This window comes from Condylura cristata, unplaced genomic scaffold, assembly GCF_000260355.1.
Source record: "Condylura cristata isolate star-nosed mole 26May11 unplaced genomic scaffold, ConCri1.0 scaffold00019, whole genome shotgun sequence".
Lineage (NCBI taxonomy): Eukaryota > Metazoa > Chordata > Mammalia > Eulipotyphla > Talpidae > Condylura > Condylura cristata.
The window spans coordinates 29,074,838-29,087,153 of NW_004567120.1; the positions used below are offsets into that span (position 1 = coordinate 29,074,838).

The 12,316-nt window shown below is 42.6% G+C and overlaps 1 protein-coding gene across 1 annotated transcript in view; it reads left to right on the forward strand.

Annotated features, from left to right (window-relative positions):
• Positions 1 to 8,343: 8,343 nt before the first annotated feature.
• OCRL (oculocerebrorenal syndrome of Lowe) overlaps positions 8,344 to 12,316 on the forward strand; it is a 40,762-nt gene continuing 36,789 nt past the window's right edge. Inside the window, exons 1-2 of the mRNA XM_012727238.1 lie at positions 8,344 to 8,505; positions 8,766 to 8,845. Coding sequence (XP_012582692.1) covers positions 8,467 to 8,505; positions 8,766 to 8,845 — 119 coding nt within the window. The 5' untranslated portion in view covers positions 8,344 to 8,466. The remainder of the gene's footprint in view (positions 8,506 to 8,765; positions 8,846 to 12,316) is intronic.

A 12,316-nucleotide genomic window follows, 5' to 3' on the forward strand; every position in this document is an offset into this window, starting at 1 on the left:
CAGACAAGCTTATGGAATTTACACTGCCTTGATCTGAACTTAAATTCTTTCTAGAGGTACCATTCTTCCTGAGAGCAGAAAACAATCTAGACTCGTTCGTGTAAACTCAGTCAAGTCAATGTTGTTGTTTTGCGTGTGTCATTTCATGTTAAAATGTAATCTTTCCCAACCCTCATGTTGATATTGAACTCCAGAGTTTATGTAAGACTGAAATAGTAATCTTGGGGCGGAAGTGTCCACTTTTTGGGTTTGTGATATATTCTCATGGACTTTCCCTGAAATATACAGTCACCCTAACACCCACCCATCCCCGCTACCATCCTGTAAGATGGCCACCTCACCATCACATCTCGATTGGCATGGTCCCAACGGCCACCCAACATTGCTACTGCTTGTCATGACCACAAGACCGCAGATTCTATTATTTCTTTTCCTATTCACCTTCTTCTTCCCAGTTCAGAGACTCTTATTCACTAAGGGTGGTGTCATGGGGTGAATAACATAACACATCTTGCCCTGAAAGTATTCTCCCCAAATCTTTGTTACACCCTAAACTGGGACATAAAACAATAACTAAGAACCAAGAGTAGGGTCTGCCTGCCTTTGTGACAGGTGGACATTGGAAGTGAGACCAGCCTGTATCCACTGCCTGCCGGGAGAAGAGTCACAGCATTGACAGGAGAAAAGGAGCTCAGGTAATATTCATAGGTCACCCCACTGGGGCTGTCACAGTGTAAAGTTAGCGTGACAAATAAACCAAAACTGCCTTCAACACCTGATATTTGGAAGTCTGGAATTTGGTGCTTTAAAACATGCTAGCTTTCTCACTTCATTAATGCTTCCGTTTTGTTTCTAAATGATGAGATTAGGGGGAGAGTGTTACTTTACAGATGTCAATAATTTTTAGTTCCACTAAACAAAATATAGTATTGAATTGAGCTGTAACTGGTTTCTCTTTGGGGGCTTCTGAATTACTAGAGAAATTTCTATGTGCTGAATTTAAGAATTTGATCTGAAAAATGCAATGTATGGGTCTGATGAGTATCATCTTGAGGATTTATAGAATTTCCCTCCTTAGTCTGTATTTCAAACATCAGCATCTCTTTGATTCTTTGTGGATATATATTTAACAGCCTATGACCATTTTAAAAAAATTCAATACTCTATAAAGGTCAAGACTACGATGACAAGTTTGCTGGATGATCAGATGGTACATGAGTCACGAGCATTCCTAACCTAACCTCTGCTCATGTTCAACTCCTAAGGGAAGTGCTGGGTAGATCATAAACAATGTAAAGCGTAGTCGTGCGGGATCACTGGAAATCCATGTTCAGAACAGGTCTTGGGGCCTTCAGTGTCAGGCTGACTCTGTGTTCTTTCAGCTGAGCATCCCTTTTCTGATGGGAGGAGCAAAGTAGGCCTGGGCAATTTCAGGCCTGTGGTGGGAGAGCACAGCCCAGTCGAATGAAATAGGGATGGTGGCCAAAGGGAATGAAGAAACTAGCCAGGCAAGAATAAAGGAGCAAAGGAAAGGTGAGATTTAGAAGGGACAAGAAGGGGTTGTAGGCTTTCCTGAGGCCAGTTTCCCCTGCTTCTGTGCCTCTCAACAGTTACTGAGCCTTTCTCACCCCAAATTCTGTAAGGCAGGAAAGTATACACAGAAACCTATGTATATGAAAATGAGCTCTCTTTTATGCTGTCCTGTGTGGAAAACAATATCGATGTTGGGTCTGCGTTTATGAAGTCGGGCTTTCCACTAGTGGTGACTTATTACAATCAATGAATCATTTATGCTCCTGCTCAGCCTGCCAGCCTTCGGCTGCTGACTCACCTGTGTGAAAGCTCCCTCCCTGCCTCATCTGTGTTAGGCAGGCCTGTTTTTGCCTTTGCAGGCCCTTAGCTCTCTCATTTGTGAAGGCTTCAGCCAGCACCATACTAAGCATATTAAAATTCATCCACATCCTGTATTAAATATTTATTTTTTGCTATAAATGTTTGAAAGGGCTTTTGTAATCTTATTCTTGAAATTATTTGTCTGTGCATAACTAATTTAATTTATAATGGCTGTGATTTCTCCATAATCATTAGGCATATTTGGAAAGTCTTGGGAAATGTGAAGATTGAAACTAAAAATTGCTTTCAAAGACATTGGATTTATTAATAAATGTGAAATTTAATATTAACAACCTTGATATATTTTAGGGTGTAAACATTTAATTACATTGTTGTTATTTTTAATTTTTTCCCATGTATTGTTTTTATAGTCTCTTTTTAAGGTCTTACTTTTAGTATTTTGTCTCTAAAAAACCTGTAAGTCCGGGCCCTCCCTGGTGGCGCAGCAGGTTAAAGCACAGTACTGAGAAGCTAAAGCTACTTCAGCATGGGTTCAATCCCCGTCCCAGAGGTGATCCACATGGCACGGCAGACCTCTCCTGACCCGCCCGCTGCTCCCCTCCGCAGTGTACTTCCTCAGCTCTGTCTGTTCTGCTCCCCACTGTATCTCTGGTGAATCCTCTCACCCCCAGCATCTCTGGCCTGTACCCCAGTTCTGTATGTATCTATAAATAAATCTTTATATAAGAAAAACCTAACCCTTGAAAGCTGACTGCAGGATGGAAGCACCAAGGAAGGGAGGGGGTGGGAGAAGGGTGAAAGCAAAGCAGAAGGAAGCCGGAAGGACTGTGGTGGTGGACTATGGGCGAGTGGGTGGGGTGCACCGCCATGGTGATACCTGATGGAGGTAACCAAATATTATGTCAATGAAAAATTGATTCAACTCTCCCCTGCCTAATGCATTACAACATTACTAATTTTAATAAATGTTTTTAAGTAGTAAACCAAGAGCTAAGCCCTCAGTGGCCATTTAATTGTGCATGGGGGGAGGGAGGAGAGTGAAAGTTGTTAGATTTGTGTTTTCTAAAAGCTAGAGTTTCCTTTATTTGAATTTGATTCAATGACTGTTTAACTGTTTGCATCAGATGCCTCCTACATACAAATGTAGGAGCATAAGGAACATAAGACCTTCATTCAGTCGGACAAAATGCCATCTGATAATGATGACTGAGGATGGCTAGAATTATACATTAAGGAAGTTTCTATAGAGTTGACAGAGCTTGAGTTACTGGATCTCGCAGGTGATAAAGAAGGGTTCCTGGATAAAGCTGAAGTTTCAAACTTGGGTGACTAGTTAAACAACACAGATAGGTCGGAAGGTGGCTGAGAGTGAAATAATCATTTTAGCTGACTTGCAAAAATTACTTGACCCCCCAAAGCACATAAGTAAACAGAGTTCCTGAAGTGATCCCCCAAAAGTAGATATGACAGTATACCGCAGGATGAAGCCTAGGAAATGATTCCATTTGTAAACTTGCCTTCATCCCCTCTGCTGGCCAAAGGCCAAGGGAATGCGTATCTTTGCCTTGATTCCAGGGTCAGCTATTTCAATGCACCCTGAAAACGCTGCTTTTGACTCCCTCACCACGTGGCCTTGTGCTCTGCCTGGTCTATTAGTCCCTAAGCCTAATATACCTTTATGCTAGATTTTTCTCTACTCCCGCTTTCTATTTGACAAGGTTGCCAGGGAAAGTCACAGGCTTGTGCTGATATGGACCCCTATAAAAATGCATGCACTCTGCCTCCTGCTGCATTCTCTCCACTGCTCTAAAACCTTTTGTTCATGTCTCTGGATTTGCTAACACTCTCAAACAGTGTCTACTCCCTCCTTCTCACCTTATTCAAGTGACCGAGTTCTTTATATCAACTCCATTTTCATCAGATTCAATGCTGTAATTCAGGCAAAACAGTTGGCATAGTGCCGGTACATAGAAGGTTCTAAATAAATTCCACTATTACTGTTCATATAGAATGCACAGCAAAGTGTCTTGGTTAAAACACTCAGACTTTGGAATCAGACAAGTGTAAGTTTGCAGCCTGAGTCTTCCATTTACTAGCTAATGGGCAAGTTGCCAAATCTTTCAGTGTCAATGTTCTCGTCTTTACAGTATAGATAATGATACTACCTCATAGGGCTTTCACGAGAGTTACGTGAAAGTTACATGTAAAGCTATGAGGAATGTCTGTCACATTATGAGCATTCAGTGTTAACTGCCACGATTATTGTCATGATTAGTATGATTTTACTTACTGTTTTTTAAAAGAAAATCATCTCCACTGTGGCCACAATTTTTAGTGTCCTTTCCTCAATATATTTCCATTTTCTACCCACCCAAAATATTTGAGTTCCCTACTATGTGCTGCCACTGTTTTAGGTGCTGGGGAGACTGTCAATTGGGGGAAGAAGGTCAGTTTCTCCATCCCCGCCTTGTTTTCTTGTCCTTCTTACTGGGGAATGTTTCTTGCAAACTTTCTGCCTCCTTCTAACATCTTAAATAGCTTCACTAGCTCCTCCTTTGCTTTCAAGTGGTTTTGGGTTTTGTCACATATTTCTGTTTGAATTCTAACTAGTTAAAATTGCATTTTGCTCCTTTTGGTTTCCCAACCTCCTTCTTCAATACATGCTGGCTCACCTCCATTCTCTCAGGCAACAGTACCTTGCAACTCCTTGTAATCTTATAGCCACCCTCACCGCTTACTGAAATTACTTATGTAGTAGTTTCCAGCGAACATCTTGACACATCCAAAGAAAGTCAATCCTCATTTTCCTTGTCCTATTTTTAGCACCAGATACTGCCAACCCTCATTATTTCTTTGCTTTAAATATTCGCTCACTGCAAACAATTTCAACTGCAAGAAATACATGGAATAATGTAACCAATATATGTACCCATCACCCAGTCCTGTCAAATCTTGCAACATCAACTTTCAGTTTGGGTTTAAAGAAATAAAGAAATACTGGCCCTCCCTGATGGCGCAGCGGGTTAAAGCACTGCACTGAGAAGCTAAAGCCACTTCCGCATGAGTTCGATTCCCGCCTGCCCCGGAGGTGACCACATGGCGCGGCAGACCTCTCCTGACCCGCCCGCTGCTCGCCTCAGCAGTGTACTTCATAGATCTGCCTGTTCTGCTCCCCACTCTGTCTCCGGTGAAGCCTCTCACCGCCCCTGAGCCTCTGGCTTGTACCCCAGTCCTGTATGTACAAATAAATAAATCTTTAAAAAAAAAAAAAGAAAAAGAAATAAAGAAATACTAATAGAGTTGCTATCCCTTGCATGCTTGTTCCAGTCTTAATGATTTCCCTGCCTTGAATTTGGTGATGACCATGCCCTTTCATGTTTATATTTTCTAAAAGATTTATTTATTTATTTATATAGAACTGGGGTACAGGCCAGAGATGCGGAGGGTGAGAGGATTCACCAGGGACAGAGTTAGGAGCAGAACAGGCAGATTGACGAAGTACACTGCTGAGGGGAGCAGCGGGCGGGTCAGGAAAGGTCTGCCACGCCATGTGGATCTCCTCCGGGGCAGGCAGGGATCGAACTCATGCGGAAGTGGCTTAAGTTTCTTAGTGCAGTGCTTTAATCCACTGCGCCACCAGGGAGGGCCCTCATGTTTATATATTTTAAAATATTATATCATATTTATACGTTGCATGTTATCTGTTCTAGCTATGTAGCAATAAGCAGCAGCTAATACTTGCTGGTTTTATATAAATAGTCCACTGTACATATTTTGCAATGTGTTATTTATACTCAATAGCATGTTGTTGAGATTTATGTTAATACATATAGCTCTTTATTCACCTTAATTTTCAAAATAGTATAAAATTCCATGAATATCATGATTTATTTATCTATTCACTTGCTGATGGACTTTTACTTTTGGTCCGTTTTGGGGGGATTACAAATAATGCTGCAATGAACATTCTTTTACACGTCTTCTTGCGTACAAAGATTAGAGTTTGCAAAGTGTATAGTTAGCTTTGGAATTTTCTGGGTTGAAGGGCAATACATATTCAACTAGAAAATGTAAAATTGCTCTTCACAGCAGTTCTACAGTTTACACTCCTAGCAGTGGATCAGCCTTTTTTTCTGTTTTACATCTTCGAATCTTAATGTTGTTTGAATTTTTTAATATTTATGAACTAATATCTCATGGTTTTCAGTTTCAGTTTCCTTGAAGAGTAATGAAATGAAGCATCCTTTCATGTCTTTATTGGTCATTTGTTTTTCCCTGACTATGAATTGTTTGTTCATATGTTTTGCCAATTGTTCTACTAGGTTTTCTTTCTTTTCCTTGAGTTCTTATACATTCCAGAAACTATTTTATTCATTCAAGCAATATTTTCTAGCACCTACTTTGTCCTGGAATAATTCTAGGCACTAGAGGTGGAGCTATGAACAAAACAGACAAAACTCCCTGCCTTGTGGAACTTATATTCTAGTGAGGGAAGGTTAAACCCATAAGCAAGATTGATAAAGTAAAATTGAATAATGGATATTGATAAATCCTATGGAGAAAAACAAGCAGAGAAGAGGGATAGGAAGCATGTGTACGGTTGGAGGAATAGAGATTGTTGAACTGCAATTTTAATTTTTTAATAAGATTTATTTACTTATGCACACAAGAACTGGGTACAGCCAGAGGTGCAGGGGATGAGAGGATTCACCAGAGACAGAGTGGGAGGCAGAACAGGCAGCTCTACTGAAATATACTGCTGAGGGGAGCAGGGGATGAGATGAGAGAGTCCCCTGTGCCATGTGGGTCACCTCCCTGACTAGGGATCAAACTTGGCGCTGCAGTAGCTGTGGAGAGCTTCTCAGTGCTGCACTTTAATACCTTTCGTCACCAGGAAGGCTCCTGCACTACAATTTTAAATAAAGTCTAAAGAAGGTCTCACTGAGAAAGTGACAATTGAGCAAAAACCCGAAAGAGATGAAATTGCAGGCAAAATGAACTGCAGGTGCAAAGACCCTGTGGTAAGAGTTTGTCTAGTAAATTCTAAGAATGGCAAGGAATAGTGTGACTAGGTTGAGTTAGGGCGATGGGAGAAATCAGAAAGGCGATAACAGCTGAAAGTATAGAATCTCCTAGATTATCCTTTTGTAAGTTATACACATGAAAACCTCTTCTCCCAGCCTGTGCCTTATCTTTTAGCGTAAGCCATATTGAAGTACATGTATTTTTGACATTTAATATCATTAAATGTGTCAGTCAATTCCTTTGTTGTTTTTCAAAGTCTTTATTGCCAGGTCATAGAGATATTCTACTATTCTGGAAGTTGTAAAGTCTTGCTTTTCACATTTACACATTTAATCTATCTGTAACTTATTTTCCCTCTATGTTGTGAGGAAGGGCTCTCATTTTATAATTTTTCATCTGGACGATCATTGATGCCAGCACCCTCAGTGGCTAACCCATTCTCTCCCCACTGATTTGAAATGTCACACATGTTGAATTTAAACTGTTCATGTATGCTTATGTCTATTTTTGAGCTCTGTATTCTATTCCATTGGTCTACCTCTAAGGGAATATACCTCACGAGCTTAATTACTATAGGTTTAATATATATTGCATATATGTACATGCATATAGTGGATAGTTAGTCCATTTTTGAATAATGGATACCACATTATTCAAATATAGAAAATGAATGCCACAATGAAAACATTACTCTGTGAAGAATATTCTTATGACTGTCAACAGGAAATAATGGCTAAAGGAGAGATCACAAGTACTTACAATAAACTGATGACAGTGCAAATGGGGAGAAAGCAAAGAATCTAAAAGTAATCCCAAAGAAAATATTCACAAGATTTGCTGACTTATTGGATACAGAGATAATAAGAAAGGCAGGCGGGGGAGACATATGACATAGAACTTTCAAGTCTTAGTGGCTTATGAAATGAGTAAGTTGGAGTGAAATGAGTGAGTTTTGTTTTGTGTCTCAAGTCTTGTATTGACAATGGGGCCCGGGTCATGAATCTACATTTGGTCTTTACTGTATAGAGGTGACCTGGAGATCAAAGGTCTGAGATTTGGAGGGGTTTTCGGAGTTAGGGGTTGGAAGAAAGAGGGAGAAGGGAGTACATCCGAGGGGTAGTCTACCCAGCACGGTGCAGCGGCGCGTTGAGACTGTAAGAAGTGTTTTTAGGACGGTGTGGGTCCTACTGATTCAACACTGCTGAGTTCCGCCAGGACTGTGTTTTGTTTCTGTGGCAACCTTCAAAGCCCGCAGAACAATTCTGGTGCCACAGGCAGCATGTAAAGCATATTCTTGGCTGGACGTGGTGGAGGCACTTGCAGTCCGTCGGGCCCCTAGTTGTACTTCGGCAGGTTGGCCGCAGAGGGCGGAATCTGCGGCGGCCTGGAAAACTGGTGGGGGCGCGAGGCGCCGCTCTCTCTCGGGTCAGGCTCTCGGCTCCCGGCTCCCGGTTCCCGGCGCCTGGCGCGGAGCCGTTTCGCGATCGACTCGCCGCCGAGGCCGGTGGGTGGGTGTTGGGACGCGGGAGACCGTGTCGTCGGATCCACCCGCAGTCCACAGCCCCGCCGAGCCCGGAGGCCGCCCGGATGGAGCCGCCGCTCCCGGTCGGAGCCCAGCCCCTGGCCGTATCCGCCTCAGAAAAGGGGGAGGGGGCGACGCAGAGCCGGGGGTGGCGGTCGCGGTGCTGCGGAACGCCGCGGTGGGGGAGGGGGGCGGGCGGCCAGCCCTGGAGGCCGAGCTGAGCGGGGGAGGGGGCCTGGCGCGGGGGTGATGTCCTGGCCCCCGGGAGGACGGCGGAGCGAGGGGTGGGCGCCCCCCTCCAGCCAGCCCGCCGCCCCCCAGGCTGGCCGCGCTTGCAGAGGAGACCCTTGACTTATGCCCGCATACTATCGAGGGGATGGAGATGAAGGGTCCTAGCCGGGAGCCCTGCGCCCTGACCTTAGCCCAAAGGAACGGGCAATATGAGTAAGTAACCACCTGATTCCCACAGTGGAGGGGAGCCTACCATTACCTCCCAACCCCAAACCGCGACGAGCACCCACTCTCCCACCGAGGCCGCGAGGGCAACAGGTTCAGGGCCAAGTGCGAAGTGCGATTGCGAGTGCGATTGCGAGTGCGAGTGCTCTCTAACCCCAGGGTTGTGCCCTAACTTCCAAGCTCTCAGCTTGGCCGGGCCGTGTCCCTGAGTGGAAGGACTGAATGGGTGGGGAAGCAGGAAGCCTGGGTTCTTAGTTCCTGCCCTTGCAACTGAGTGAATTGTGTAACCATCGGGCAAGTCAATGAAGCTCTCTGGGCCTTAGCGTCCTCATCAGTTAAATAAAAACATTAATTGCCTTACCTTATGGCCTTTGGAGTTGTGACTGGGAGAATAATAAATGTGAAAGTGGTTTACAAAAAGTAAAAGTGTTACAGCAACTCTTCTTTGTTAACCTTACCAAAGTGCCTTTTCTTAACCCCATTCAACTGGTTCCTCCAGTCTCCCCACCCCTTTATTCCACTTGCTTGAAGGCATATTCGTTAGTTAAGTAATGGTTTGGTGTAGGCCAGTAACTGCCTCACCTATTGACTTGACTGTTACAAAAAGTAATGAAATATCTAGAAATGTAAAGGCGTTTGGCATTTTACCAGTTCCTGTTACCTTCCACTCCACCCTGCACAGACCTCATTAAATACTGTTTGCTGCTTGATCAAAAGATTATTTTGATAAACTATCACTATAACTGCACATCTCACTCTCTTGCCATGAAAACCTCCTCCTAAAAGTATCCATGGCGACCACTGCCTATCTTACCCCCTACCATGTGTGCCCAGGCCACTTCCTCTTGGTTCTCTGGCTTCTTGACTTCAGAGTTTGAAAGATGTTGACCTCGTCAGTTCTGCCATCTCCCAACATTGAATTCTGCCTAAAAACAATTTTTCCCAGTCCCTGCATTTAGATTGTTCGACTCACTCTGTGTCTAAGCTGTCCAATTTATGCAGCAGAAATTCCCACTGGCCTCACTTGGCCCCTTTTCTAAAGGCAATCTTCATGCCACTCTAAATGGACATCACATAGTTTTATAAAGTAGCTCTTTACTAGGTCCTCCTTGGCCAGTTCTGTCCCTAGGAGTAATTCATGCTGTTTTACCCACATTTTGGAAGACCAGTTTGAAAAATATTTTCAACAGAAAAATTAATTGAAAAGTGCATTGCCACTGCCACTGCCTTATAAGGCGGGGATGGGGTGGAGAGATGTGAGCCTTGGGTAAATCAGTGCCCTATAAACACAAGATTATGATTAAGTAATAGAGCTACACTGTTGAACTGACCAAACACTTCCCTTGGTTAGGTGAATTTAGAACTCTATTCAGGTAATAAAGGAGTGAACTTCTGGTCCTGAGAGAAGAGCCTGGTTGTATCTGGGCTATTACTGTATTAGAAGAACTTTTAAACATGCAGGGGTAGCTCTCCTGACTGTGTGCTCCCCACAGAAAAGTCACATTCTCGTGCTCTGATTCTGCTTAAGTTATGGGGGTTTAAGTAACAGCTTGGTCTCACCTAGTGACTTGATAACGTCCAGGTCCTGTTGTCAGCTCTTCTCATGAGTTATTTCATTTAACCCTCATGTGAGAGTTGCTATTAAATAGTAAAATCATCATCACCCCCTTTTCTAGATACACAGATTGCACAGAGAGGTTGTCAGTCATTCACAGTTAGGCAGTATTGTAGGTGAGATTTGAACCCAGGTGACACCTCAGAATTACATTCTCGAAGAAGCTGCTTCTCCGACATCATTTATTAAAGACAACTAATAACTGTAATACCACCTATAATCCTCAACTTCCTGTCTCTCGAGTGCATTCTCTGACTTGGGTGTCCAGAACATTTTTACTTTTGGCCTTTTAATCCTACAACTTGAAGCCTAGTTAATCTTTACTTCTGTAATTCCTATTATCTGCCATAGGAGGCATTTCCTTGAGACACCTAAATCACAATTAGAAATGACCTTTTTGAAGTGGCATCAAACACTAAGATTCATTTTTTTCAGGGATAACAGATTATGCCGGTTTCATCTTGAACCTTAAACAAATTAAGTATTTCCTAGGGACAGTGCTGAGTTTGCATTCACAGTTTGTCATTGCTGTTGGACAACTCAAATTTCACTATCCGTTGTTTGGTCATATACTATTATTTGTCACCTTTTAGTTCTGAAATGAGTGGTTGGTTACATTTAGGTAGAATTTTATGCTTGTTCTTAGCCCTACCGAGTAATGCATTAGATAATCAATAAATATTTGTGGAATGACTTGAATTCCCAGTTTGTGTGTTATGTGCTGAATTTTAACAGTACAGTCCACTTAAAACTATACTGCTAATGTTCAGCACCATTTCTAGTCTTACATAGCTTTGAAATTATTTTGGCTTGTGTCCATTTTACTCCAAGTCAGCTTTTCCTCTTTCACCCTTGCTTAGTCAGCCTTTTGTCTAGTCTGGCTCTATTCATGAACTTTGCAGATTTGCTCCATATTCCTCTAATCACCTTAAAATATAAGCCCATGCAAATTAGGCAAGATCAGAACAGAAAGACAACATTCATACTTTCCTTTAGTCTATTGAAAAGTTATTACATTTGGGCCGGAAGAGGAGGGGGAATTGAAAAAAGCTAAAACATTGCTCCCCAAAGGCAACAAAAATAAATATCAAACCCTTCAAAACAATGGCATTTTAATACCAGATGTTGCACACTTATATTTAGAAATTCATTTTTATAGGTTTCATTTAGCCATTTCATTTATGCAACCAATATTTACTGAGCATCTAGTAAGAAACAAAATTAAATATGATAGAGGCCTTTGAAAGAAGCAGTGAAGCAAGTAAATACTGTTGACCCTCGCACACTGGGTTTGAAGTGGGGGGGGAGGGTCAATTTATACCCAACCAATTTTTTTATTTAATCCCAGCATTCCACATTCATGTATTCAACCAACATCGCTTGCTGTTGGTGGAAGCTCAGAATGCGGAACCTGTGGTTTATATGGCCAGCTGACTATATGGTATACTGAAGTTTTGCAACTCCTGGAGAGTAGACAGCCCTAAGCCCTGCATTGCTCAAGGGCCAGCTGAATAAATCTGATGGAGTGTATAAGTGGAGTATACACCTAATCTATTAGAGGGACAAGCTCTATCAGAGGCCATTTAGATAAGGGTTTACCAGGGTAGCATTTGAATAAGGGGTTACAGAGATATTTGAACTGGGTCTCAGAAAGAAGGGCCTGAAGAGTGTGGGAAGCTAGTGAGACCTTAAGAATGGCCATTTACCAGTAGGTTTCACCTTGATTCTGGGCCACTGGAGAAGTAGTACATGAAAGTATTTCAAGAGTTACACAAGTGAATTGCTGGTGGGAAGTCCACGGGGATTAACCAAAATTAAAAAATGCAAAAAAAAAAATTCAGGAG